The sequence below is a fragment of the Centrocercus urophasianus genome, unplaced genomic scaffold (genome assembly GCF_019232065.1).
Source record: "Centrocercus urophasianus isolate 14NV4802_14NV808 unplaced genomic scaffold, USGS_Curo_1.0 seq_29, whole genome shotgun sequence".
NCBI classification, from domain to species: Eukaryota; Metazoa; Chordata; class Aves; order Galliformes; family Phasianidae; genus Centrocercus; species Centrocercus urophasianus.
Genome location: NW_024884855.1, coordinates 12,102,334 through 12,115,219, shown reverse-complemented (window position 1 = coordinate 12,115,219; position 12,886 = coordinate 12,102,334). Strand labels below are relative to the sequence as shown.

Genomic DNA, 12,886 nt, shown 5'->3' with positions numbered 1-12,886 from the left:
AAGTTATTTTGAAGTAATTTTCACAGTGGTAACAGTTCTAAACAAGTAACTATCATTTCTGTTACCAAATAGTTGTCAACTTGTTTCCTTTTTCCTTCCTTTTTTCTTTTTTAAATAGTTACAGTGATGAAGCAAAGTCTTGATCAACATGAAAATGGCATTAAATTATTTTTACTGTAATTTTCATTGCTGAAAGAAACATGTTGGTATGTTGGAAAAGGCATTTATGTGACAGCTCAAACACTATACAACTGAACTGTTCTTCAGTGCTGTTAATTTTCTTTCTTTTCTAGACTGGAGCACTGCTGAGTGCCTTTGTTCAGTTATGTCATATTTCTACACCATTAGCAGAGAAGACTTGGATCCAGCTTTTCTCACGACTCTGGAAGATCTTGTCTGACAGACAACAACATGTGAGAATCTCTCTCTTGTAATAAACTGTGTTGTAAACGACTGGTGCTCCAGGAAAATGCATAGTAACTGGCTTATTCACTTGCTTTGAGAAGTTTACCATTTTGTGTGTCTGCTTAAAGCTGTCTGTCTCCATCAATACATCATTTAAAAGAAGCAGGGCCCTTCCTTTTACTAAGAGAAGGACACATCAAATGATGCTGTATTAACAACGCTTTGAATCCGAATTCTATAATATTTAATTCTTCATTAAGTTTTGTCTGTCCTTATTTCTCCTTCCAGGCTCTAGCAGGTGAAATAAGCCCTTTCTTGTGCAGTGGCAGCCATCAAGTGCAGCGTGATTGCCAGCCGAGCGCACTGAACTGCTTTGTGGAAGCCATGTCTCAGTGTGTGCCTCCCATTCCCATCCGGCCGTGTGTCCTGAAGTACTTGGGGAAAACTCACAACCTCTGGTTTCGTTCTACGCTGATGCTGGAACATCAAGCATTTGAGAAAGGGCTCAGCTTACAAATTAAACCCAAACAGACAACGGAATTTTATGAGCAGGAGAGCATAACTCCTCCTCAGCAGGTGAGGTGTTACACTGACATACCTTGTGAAATGTGGAGAGAAGAACGTGGTGACAGTGCAGCAGCCCTGCTTTAGAAATCTTTGTATTTAGAAACTTGTTGAAATAGTGTTCACTTTTAGTTCAGCTAAGAAATTCTTGGCCTTGGCTGTTTTGAACAGGTTTGCAATGTTGATTACTTTGTATCTTGCCTGCTTCTCGTGCCTTTCTTTCAACTGGCTTTGAAATTCCTGTATTTTTCTCCTGATTTTTCTCTTCTTTCCACTCCGCTTTTGCAAGTATTCCTCTGCAGCACTGTAAAACTAGATCAGCCCCTTTGTGCTCCTTACCTTAAATCTCATGTGGAAGTGTCTGCTGCCTCAGTCTCCCCCAAAGTATGCTTTCCCTAACAAGTCGTGTCTGCTGGTACATGACCTTAAGAAGTTATTAGCTGAATAAAACTGAGTTGTCTGTAAAGACTGCAGAGGAACATGTGCTTAATGTTCTAGGAAATACTGGATTCCCTTGCTGAGCTCTACTCTTTGTTGCAAGAGGAGGACATGTGGGCTGGACTGTGGCAGAAACGCTGCAAGTTCCCAGAGACGGCAACGGCTATCGCCTATGAGCAGCATGGCTTCTTTGAACAGGTATGCTCTTGGTACTGGAGACAGCTGGAAAGTTCTGCTGTTAGGATGACTGTTATGGGCAGAGGGAAAATAAACTGAGTAGGAATGTAGGAAACTTCAGTTATCTAAAATAAGAAGTAGAGCTTCTCTTCTGGTTAAATTAATAGTTGAAGGCCATGTGATACCTAGATGAGGTAAGTTTTTTGAGTATCAGCTTTCATCACATTTGTAAAGCTACAAAATAATGACTTTTTCAGAAACAAGCTGCTCATGGTTTTCCTTTCTGTTTAAAGTGCACTTTTTTTTTCTTGAAGTAAATATTGAGCTAATGTGTGTATAGCAAATAGAGAAACAAATCACTATGAATTTTATTTAGGCACAAGAAACTTATGAAAAGGCAATGGAAAAGGCTAAAAAAGAACACGAGCGGAACAATGCTTCCCCTTCCATCTTTCCTGAGTATCAGCTCTGGGAGGATCACTGGATTCGGTAAGACTTCAAAGCTAATGAAGCATTGCTACTCTGCAATGGAGGATACCCAGCTGGTTTAAAGCTTTAGTTGCTTGAATACACTTCACTCAGACTTTTTAAAATACAGTTAAGGGGGAAAAAAAACAACCTGCTTTTATACTTTTATACTCCCTTACGAGACCCTCGTAACTTACATGTGTGAAGATTGGTAAAAATCTAATTTGATATTGGTGGAATCAGACTAGAACTAAAATTTGTGTTTCCTGTTTAAAACTGTTGTTATAGTAGACAGAAAATGCAGCCTTTGTCTGCTCACATAACTGGTAATAAATCCTCCCACCTGGATAAAATATCTGCAGTGCTTGCAGAGCAGTTCACAAAACTTAAAGATGCTTTTATTGATTATTATTATTATTATTATTATTGGTGAATAAACTTACAGTGGTTTTGATTTTCTTAGTTGCTCCAAAGAATTGAACCAGTGGGAACCTTTGACAGAATATGGGCAGTCAAAAGGCCATATAAATCCTTACCTGGTACTGGAATGTGCATGGAGGGTCTCAAACTGGACTGCTATGAAGGAGGCTCTGGTGCAGGTGAGTGAGGGCTTTCTGTGTTCATGTTTAGTTTAATAGAGGGCTTATTGAACCACAGACCGCTTTGAATTGAAAGGGAACAGAGATCCATTCAGAGCAGGCCCAAGTAGATCAGGCTACCTTGTCTGGTAGGGTGCTGGCCCAGGGGTTGATGTGCCCAGGCCTTCTGGACATGCTTTTCATCTGAAGAAGAGATGTGCTCTTCTTGTTACATACTGTTTTAGAAAATAGCACTGTGTAGCTTTTGTTTGAAGCTAAGGAACTTGTGTGTAACAGGTGGAGCAGTTGTATTCCTCATTTGGTAAGGGATAGAATTCATTTGTACTTCCCTGCTGTTGACCTTCCTGATTCATTATGGAGCTCATTATTGTATTCTGCTTGTAATTCATTTTGCTGAACAACGTGCATTTGTAAAACATTTAACCTTCCCTTTGTCCTTTCCTGGATTTTACTCATGAGACTCTGCATTCAGTGCATCTGTGTGCCTGGAGAACGAGTCTGTTGCCTAAGGAATGAGTGCTCCATGAAGTTCTGCCTGTCACAGCAAGGTTTGAAGGCAGGAGGCACACAGTGTAAAATAAGATTTCAAAAGATGAAAATCTCCAAATTCTTTTTTCTTTCCAAGTGTCCATAAACATATTTTTCTGTGTGTGTGTGTGTGTGTGTGTGTAAATGAAGTTTAAGTGACCAGGGAAACATGCTTGGGATGTCCATGATTTCTGAGAAGATGCCACAGAAATCACACAGGTAGATAATTTTTTCTGAGATCAAATTGGGAGTTCTTCCACATGCAAAAGGTGGGGGAAGGGAGGGGGAAAAAACCATCTTTAGATAGATTCATCCTTACCATCTTAGGCATCTTTTCCCCACTGTTTTGTGGTCCATCCTGTGAGAATCAGTTCCTGAAGCTGTTGTAAGATATCAGGCCTGCTTCTCATAGTAGAGTTGTTTGTCTGTGGTTAGTTAAGGCAGAAACACAGATCAGATGTAGTACTGAAACCTGAAGGGTGAGAATTCTGCATTAAATTCATTGTGACAACTTATTCTCCCATGATAGATATACCCAATTGTGCTTTTCCCTTTCCTTTCTTCTAAATGAAACTGAAAATTCCAGTTACATTTTTTAATGGTATATTTATTCCTTTGCAGTGCTGGTTATATAGGTACGTGCAGTCAGTCTGTTTTGCTTTAAAGACTAAACAGTGAAAACTGGAAAAGCTGTTTAATTAATTTAAGGCAGTGCTTTTTTTGGAACCTAAATTAAGGGTGTCCAACCATTACAGCGTTTGAAATTGAATTTTCCCACGCTTGCAGTACTGATGGTTGGAATGAAGCAGTTGCCTCTTAGGATGCATTTTAGCATTTATCAGTTCACACGGAGCCAAATGCATAAGTAGCAAGTTGTACTGCAGCTGCAGAAATGATCTAATGGGTGATATTTGCATTTTAATTAACTTCTTTTGCTCTTTTAAAAAAATTGCTATTTTAGGTGTAAGTATGCAACTCTACCGAGCAATTATAGGAACTGTTATTTGAAAAACCTTTGAAGCCTAAAATAAGAACTCTATTGTACGGTGTATCTTGAACCCTGAGTTTGACCAGAATGAAACAGATGACGTCTGACAGGGTCTGGTTTTGGAAATGGGTTTGAGAGGAAGTGACAAGCACAAGTAGCTGCTGATGTGCTGTAGTGGCAGTTATAGCAAACGAGGTATTTTCAGTAATGGGATCTTCACTGATTGACTCTGGAGGAGGTGCTGCTGAAGCCGTAAATGGAGCCTCTGTGGCTTCACTTGGATTTCCTTAAAAGATGCATCAGGACACATGTTTGTATAAATATTAGGATGTGAAGAGTCGTTGATTTGCTGCTATACTCACTGCTCCAATTCTGATGGTATTCTGTGGCTGTTCTTTACAACTCGACTTTGAAAAACTGATGTTCAATGTACTATTATGTGAATCCCTGCAGTGATCCTTGGGTCGGAAGAGGGTCAGAGAAGATGGCAAATATGTATCAGCTTTCATAAATCTTAGTGAAACGCTTTAAATAATCTGCCTATTTAAGCTGAGCTATTAAAATACCATGTGGCCTTTGATAGGACCCAAGACTCATTTCCATGTGCTCACATTGCCGTTGTGTTTAATGATCCAGTAGATAACGTAATAAAAAAGAGATGATTTTCACTGTGTAAGGTTGGTACCTGGCAGTTTCTCTTTGCAGTCTCAGGCGTAAAAGCCAATTGGGGATAAGCAGAAATAACAGTTGTAATGGTTAAGGTGCAGTACAACAACAGGAAGGTGATGTGGAGGGATTTCTGTAAAATCAGGATTTCCTTGCTAGGCAATTCAAGTGCTTTGCCATTTTTAGTTGCTGTTTTTTTTTGCTGGTTTGAGATTTTTAAGAAAATGGTTTAGAATTATTTTAATCATTTTAGTACTGCCACCTGACTGTGCACCTGAATTTAGAGATGGTTTTGATGTGATGGGAAGGCAGTGTGTAGATGATTTAAAAAGAAAAATCAGCTGTTTATTCTGATAAACTTAGCAGCCAGTTGGGAATTATAATGCTGGCATAATATGCTGTCAGATAGCGATGGTATGCTTCTAAGTGAGAAGCTGATGTTCTTGTTCTGGAGCCCCTGAAGCATTTCGGAGTCAGTAGACTCAGCTGAGAAGCACTCATTTTCTTGCAGGGTGAACTGGTTGGCAGAGAGCTTCGTGCTCCTCTTGCAGGACTGCTTTCAGCTTCCCAGCTGTCTCAGCTGCACCTCGGCTGCCCAGCAGCATGCCCTGAGCAGGTTGTGTGCAGCACCTCTGCTCTTGTGCTGAGCTGGCAGTTTCTTTGCTAGCCTACCCTCTCCAATGACTGGTAGAGCCTGAGCCCCTCTTACGACAAATTGTGGTAATTTAGTCTGAGATTTGTAGAAATTAGGCAGTTTTCTAGACAAAATAAGGAACCCGAGTGTTCAAGAAGCCTTTAGAAAATGCACCAGAAAAGTCTGTGTTTAAGCATGAGTAATCTTTACCAGACCTTCTTCCGTTTCCTTACCAGGTGGAGTTGAGTTGTCCAAAAGAAATGGCTTGGAAAGTGAACATGTACAGAGGATACTTAGCAATCTGCCACCCTGAGGAGCAGCAGCTGAACTTCATTGAGCGCCTGGTGGAGATGGCGAGCAGCCTGGCCATTCGGGAGTGGAGAAGGCTTCCCCACGTGGTGTCCCATGTTCACACTCCCCTCCTCCAGGTAAGAACAGAAAGCTTGTGTTATCAGTTATGTGCTGATAGCAGGCTTCAGGTGGCAACTGCGGGTATAAAATATTTTGCTGTCTAATACTGATTGGCTTCTCCTAGTTATCTTTGTTAAGATTGCAGAATGTGTATATATTGAGGGGGGTTACTTGGGAAGTTTATGGTTCTCCTGAATGGGTTCCATTTGTGGTGTATTGATGTGTCTATTTAAAAACTGACAAATGACTCAGCCTTCTTTATGGGCACTGCAGCACTTGGAGTGCTTGACCATTTAATGGCTTCTAAACTGTGTTCCATTTGGAGTAGGTATAGTGCTTTATTATAATACTGGTGGGATTGTTGAAGTATCTTCCAAAGTAAAGCAGCAGGGGATGGCATTAGGAAGGAGTCTCATCTCTGAATTACGTGATACTTCTGATTAGCCATGGAGAGGAAGAGAGTGTGGATTGTACCAGATGAACTAATGTGTATTGCAGAGCTTCAAGCATTGGTCTTCAGCTTTATGGAATGCCTGGCTAGGTCATTTGGCAGGCTCTGTCTGGTATTGCCTTAAAATCTTTGCAGTGAGTTGTAAAAAGAATTCTTAATGTCTTGCTTCACAGATGGGAGGGCTTTGGGGTCACTGCTCCTTGCATCCCATCTGATGCCAGCTGCAGGAAAGAAAATGTCTTTGGTCTGAGTGGGAGACCATATTCCAGTAATTCCCCTTGTCTGCGTGTGGGTGCATACCTTCCAAATTTAGCTGTGCTGATTGAAAAGGTTACTGCTTCCAACTAATTGGCTCATTTTAATTCCAATATGTCACAGAGCACTTGTGAGAGTAAGTCAGCTGGAAGACTTGAGACAGCAGTAACCTTTGTCAGGGGCATTTTGCTGAATTGAGAAGGAACAGATCGCTTACATCAGAAGAGGTTGGAGCCCTGTGGCCTTACTTTGGGATCTGAAAGAGATCTGTATGCTTTCTGGGCAAGAAAAATGGGCAAAGCAAGCATGAAGGGTTGAGAGGAGCTTAATCATGAAGTCAGGGTGGCGTTCTGACAGTGAAGCTGTGAGCTGCTCAGAATAAACGAGAGGCAGTCTGTTAGTTCTGAGTTACAAGAACTTTGAAAAGAAACTATAATGAAACTGAACAGCAACACAAAAAGCACGCAGAGCACAGTACTGGCTCATCTCTACTAGCTGCTTTCAGGATTATTTAGAATAGAAGTTCGTAACTTGAACTTCATAGTAGTCTATAAAATGACTGCGCTGTGTTGCACTGGATCTTTTCCAGCACTGATGTTTAAAGAAAGCCTTGTGTGCGTACTGGAATCCTCGACGTAGAAAGGATGAGTAACTTTCCAGTTGAGTAACTCAGTTTGTACAGAGAGGATGGGCAAAGCTAACGTTTTTTTCGTGTGTGCCATTTTTTACTTTTTTCTTAGCTCTGTCATCCATTTCTGTGGGAAGGCAGAGCTGGTTGGCTACTTCTGAGTCCTAAAAAACGTTTTTCTCTCATAAGAGGATGTGCTATGTTCTGTTTCTCTGAGGAATTATTATTGGAATAAGGGAAGTAGAAGATGTCCTTTCTTTCATCCTTGCTGAACAGGTCCTTAGTGCTTGTTTTTACCATATTTTAGACCTAATTATTAAATGTTACAAGACAAATAATGTACTTTTCCCAGCATTTACGTGTAAATTGGTTTGCAGACACTGTGCACCAGATAGATGTTAATTTTTGCTTTCAATCTTACCTCTTCAGGCAAATTGGCAATGTAGTTTACTACAGATGTTCAAATTCTGTGTGTTTAGTCCTGCTTCTTAACACAGGTGTTACTGAGAATCCACTTAGAAAGTCAGGAGAAAAGACTTGGTTCTCATCCTGGCAGGAAAAGCTTGGAAGATCTTGAGACTTGCAGGAATGTTTTGTGAAGCAGCTGGCACAACTTTGATCACACAGATGATGCAGCTTATTTATTGTATGAGATGAAATAACACGTGTAATGTGTGAAGAATGTATGGCTTGTGTCCTTCACAACTTTCACACATTTCTCTGTTACAAAAACGGACTTCTGCTTCCCTTTAAAATGTGTGAAATGTCAACACCTTTAGCTTTCCTTGGATTTAATTATGTAAGCAATTCAGAGCCGCAAGAGGCGGACTTTTGAGAGTAGATGTCATTGCCAGGCGAGACTGAATGGAAGCAGGTGTCCAAACTCATCTTAAAAAAATGCAATTTGGCCTCGAAATGCTTCCAGAAGCTTCTTGAAAGTGAATGTCCTGTGCTGTGCAGCAGCACCTGGGGGTTGGAGGTGGGGTTTGGGCTCACCTTCACACGCAGTGCGTGCTGTGCCAGCGGTCTGCCATGGGTGGATGGGCTGCACTCCTCTTGAGGCGTTCTGGTCGCTGGGCAGCTGAGGCAGGTCAGTGCTCACTGCAATTCCCCCTTTTGTCTGCAAGGGGAAATTGTGGAATATCGGAGTGCAGTGTGATCTGAGATTTGGTGTCAGGGGATGCATTTCTTCTTGGGTTGATGCTCGCAGAACTTCCTCATAAGTTTTCTCTGGTATTTCCAGTTTTTCTCCTCTGGATGTGTGGCATTTGTAGCATGAAAGGACTAGGATTGCTAAATAATTTAAATGCTTTCAGATATCAATTAAAACAAGCGTTTAGAATCAGCTAATGTGGGAACATCCCTCATGAAGAAATGATAAATTAGGCAGTGAGTGACAGAGGTACAAATGCAGCCATGAATTTGCACTGCAGTAATTACTTTTTTTTTTTTTAATATCAGATAGTATGTGATTAAATACCTGTGAGAAAATTAAATTTATGTGATGAATGGGTGTAGGATGAAGGTTAAGCTGTTGTGAGAGCTGATACTGAGATGATTGTAGGAAAATATTACTTTGCTTAATTTATTTTGTTTCAAGAGATTTCACTGGGTAAATTTAGATGGCTTTTTTTTAAGTAGTTATCTTATTTGGTTGATTAACAATGAATACAACTGCTATCTGCCAAGAGGTAGCTTAGAGAATACTACATTGGTTTTATTGTACTACGGATAATTAAATTCCATTAAAGTTTGTGGGCCTTTCTTGGGGTTGTTGAAGTTTAGCAGAATGTCTGCTGCCTTTAGCAGGATTCAGACTGCTGCCATCTCTTGTTTGTTCCTTTCATTAACCTGAGGATTGCAATGTCACTATAAAAAAAAACAAACCAAGCCATTTTTAACCTAAGTAACTTCTCCATGCTGAGGTTCCTGGGGGAATCTCTTACAGTGATAGGTTCAGAGATGCATGGAGCCTGAATTTAGGCAGTGACCTTTTTGCAAGTATTCAGGAAGAAAATTTATGGCACCTTTGTGTACTTTGTAAAACAACTGGGTTGTTTGTTTCTTAGTACCAGTACCTGGTGATAGCAACTCTGTTCCGATGATCAGCAGTTGGATATAACATTTCTGTTCATAGCTGAAGCAGGTGGTTTTTGGCTGTCTTTTCCTTTTCTGCTTTGATAAGTATTGGCTATTGGTTGTTTGTGCAATTAAAGGACAGGTCCCCAGGCAGCGTAGCTGCTTCTTTACTTGATGAGTTAAAGGTGAACTGATCAGATGGATCTTGGCCAGTTTACTGTACAGTGTTTTAGGATGATTTATATTGTTTACTGTTTTCTAGGCAGCACAGCAGATAATTGAACTTCAAGAAGCAGCCCAAATAAACGCAGGACTGCAGCCGACTAATCTAGGGAGGAACAACAGCTTGCATGATATGAAGACTGTTGTAAAGACGTGGAGGAACAGGTTACCTATTGTGTCAGATGATTTATCCCACTGGAGCAGCATTTTCATGTGGAGACAGCATCATTACCAGGGTAAAACTGCCTGGTCCAGCATGCCTTCATCATGTAATTTTCCAGACAACACATTGTTTGAAATAAGTTCTTTGTATTCTTTTTATTTAGATATGCAGTAGTTTTGTTGGCTTGGACAAGATTGTTTTTATTTAGTTTCCATTCAAGCGTTCCACTGAGTCATAATTTCATATGTTCTGTTGTGTGAGCTTTTGCTGTATGTATGGTTTCATTTATAGTGACAACATGTCATGTTTTGTCTCTAGCCATTGTAACTGCATACGAGAACAGTTCTCAGCATGATCCCAGTTCCAATAACGCGATGCTGGGAGTTCATGCTTCTGCATCGGCAATTATCCAGTATGGAAAGATAGCTCGAAAACAAGGGCTGGTCAACGTGGCTTTGGATATCCTGAGTCGTATTCATACAATTCCAACTGTGCCCATCGTGGACTGCTTCCAGAAGATTCGCCAGCAAGTTAAATGTTACCTTCAGCTGGCGGGAGTTATGGGCAAAAACGAATGCATGCAGGTACAGCAGCTTTTTCTCTGATGTTGTTGTTAGAACTTGGAAGGTTATGAAGGCCATCAGATGTATGGATTTAAATAAGTGCCTGTATATGGGACAGGATCTAGTTCCTTGTCATGTTATACCCTGCCTAGGGTTAAGTAATGCTGTAAGGGACAAAAGCATCGTCCTCTTTGACCCTTGAATGTTCTAGAAGTTAAACTAAGAAATACAAAGTGGAAATAGGGATTTTGAAGTCTTACAAAGTGGATCAATGGAAGGGACTTCGAAAATCAGTTATTTGCGATAGGACCGTGCAACTGTAAGGCATGTTAGGGTTTTTGAGTGGCTTGCTCATGAGTGATGTTTGCTGGCATACTGAAGTGAAAATGAGTTAAAAAGAAGGGAACAAAAGTGTGATTGTGGGCAGAAAACTCTGATGCATAATTATAAGGTAGGCAAACTTAAAGATGGAAAAGATAACTGATCACCTGGTGAGAGTTGTCTGTTGCATCAATCAGTTTTGCTTGGACCAACAGAAACTTAAAGTTATTGTCAGTCTACACTATTTTTAAATGAAAAATAAGTGGGAAATAACCAAAATGTTAGAAATCCAAGCTATTTCAAGGGGACGTTTTGGCTGGTTTTTATGGTATTTTCATTTTAATAGAAGCCTCCATCTTAGAAGGCTTTTTTTCACTTACACTTAACAGGGTCTTGAAGTTATTGAATCGACCAATCTGAAGTACTTCACCAAGGAGATGACTGCTGAGTTCTATGCACTGAAGGGAATGTTCTTGGCACAGATTAACAAGTAAGTATGCTGGCTGGAGGAGGCGTTAGCACACATCTGAGAGAAGTATTTCAGCACAGTATTTGATCAGGAAAGTTGTTCCCTATGTTCATCCCAGCCTAAAATTTGGCACAGCTGTATACAGAAGTAGAATTTTTACATGGTGGTTCCTTTTCAGTTTGAAGATGGAATGATTGTTAATATCGAGAGCTACTTGAAGCAAATCCATTACACCCATTATTGTTTGTCTGTTTGTTTTTAGAGATATGCAGAAGGAGGAGGCAGGGAGAATGTTTTTATCCAAAGCTTTGCAGCATAAGATATTTTTTTCCTGGTTCTATGACTCTTTAGTTAGACTGACTGATGTCTAACTGATATCTCAATCTAACAAACCAATACATTAGCATAGTTGACAAAAGGAAGCTACTTCAATTACAATCTCAGTGTAAGTATCACATATACAACCAAGGATAAAGCCCTGTTCTGTCCACAGGATTATAGCTACCTAAACAAAGCTAGCCTCCATCTTTATTTCTTTTTTTTTCCCTGTTTTGTTGTTCACTGCATGTATGTATTAAGGGAAAGGAAAATATGTGATGGCATAGTTCAGAGTCCATAGAAAGATCTGCTGTGTGGTTCAAAATGTTACATAAACTCACTGAAGATGGGACTGAAAAGATTGATGTTTTGTGTTCTGGAGATGGCTTGCTTTACAAAAATGTAACACTGAAGTGTAAGCTTTACTTTCACAGCACCAGCTTTCCAGTGTTTTCACTGTAATGCTGGCAGGCATCTTACTGTACTGAGGAGGATCTCTCTAATTCAACAGAAAATATTTCAGCAGTCAGATTTTATTGGGTGATACTTAAAAACAGCCCTTCAGATCTCAGTGTTATTCTGTGTGTGTGGTATTTAATGGCATATTGCTAAATGTTGCATATAGATGGAACCATCCTTTTGCCTCTGCGTTGCAGACACTTTCAAAATGAAGTCCATCAGCTTCTAAGTTGTACACTGCAACCCCGAATAGAAATTAAAGTCAGAAAATAATGAGCATCTTCTGTGGGTACAAGAGAGAAATTTAAATATGTGGAGTGTAATTACTTCAAAGGAAAGTGCAGTGGGCTTTTTTATGGTCATAAATGAGCTTAGGTTCAGTTGAGGTGTAAAGGGAAGAAAGTCTGCCTTTCCTCCACCCCACTTTAAATAAATAAAATTCATGCAGTTGAACTAAAAGACAGCAAAAGCTGTACCTACATCTTTCTTTAGGGTGGAACAGATAAGGGATTCTGTTTAAAACATGCATCTTAACCTTGCAAAACAACCCAAATGTGCATTTTCAGGCACTGCAGACGGAGTTGGGATGTTGGGAGGGTTACTCTTGAGCAGATGGGCAGTCTTGACACTGAGAATGCATGACTGCTGCTGACCTGAGTGCCAAGCACATTGCAGCTGGAGGTCACCTCTGGTGTTGCCCATTTGCTGAGCAAGGTGGGAGAGAGCATTTTTAAGAAGTCATTTCAGGTGTCAAGAATGATGGATAGTAGAGGTAGAAAAGAAGATCTGCTGAGAAGTCCTGATTTTAGGAAAGGGAAGTAGTCATATGAAGTCATTTATCAGGCTGCTGCCTTGCTACGAGGCTTCCAACCTTCAGCATCAGGTGCAGAAAGCTTCTAAAAGAAAGCGGCGTGTTTGTGTGACATTGCACTGAGTGTGTTTGACTGACCAAGTCACTTGCTTATCAGTTTGTCTCAATAGCTAATCATTTTAATTCACTGTAATCCTTCAAGCCAGTATTTTGATATAAAAAATATGGACAAGCATTACTTTACTTTTTGTACTGCTTCTTACTATGCT

The 12,886-nt window shown here is 40.2% G+C and overlaps 1 protein-coding gene across 4 annotated transcripts in view; it reads left to right on the top strand.

Annotated features, from left to right (window-relative positions):
- LOC122165160 (transformation/transcription domain associated protein) overlaps nt 1-12,886 on the top strand; it is a 74,323-nt gene that overhangs the window by 41,241 nt on the left and 20,196 nt on the right. For 2 of the 4 annotated variants that reach the window (XM_042827898.1, XM_042827896.1), the window contains exons 52-60: nt 294-413; nt 694-981; nt 1,468-1,605; nt 1,961-2,073; nt 2,516-2,651; nt 5,704-5,895; nt 9,554-9,749; nt 9,995-10,260; nt 10,950-11,050. In XM_042827898.1, the coding sequence (XP_042683832.1) occupies nt 294-413; nt 694-981; nt 1,468-1,605; nt 1,961-2,073; nt 2,516-2,651; nt 5,704-5,895; nt 9,554-9,749; nt 9,995-10,260; nt 10,950-11,050 (1,550 nt within the window). Of the gene's footprint in view, nt 1-293; nt 414-693; nt 982-1,467; nt 1,606-1,960; nt 2,074-2,515; nt 2,652-5,703; nt 5,896-9,553; nt 9,783-9,994; nt 10,261-10,949; nt 11,051-12,886 lie in introns of all 4 variants that reach the window. The other 2 variants (XM_042827895.1, XM_042827894.1) reach the window with 1 other exon arrangement.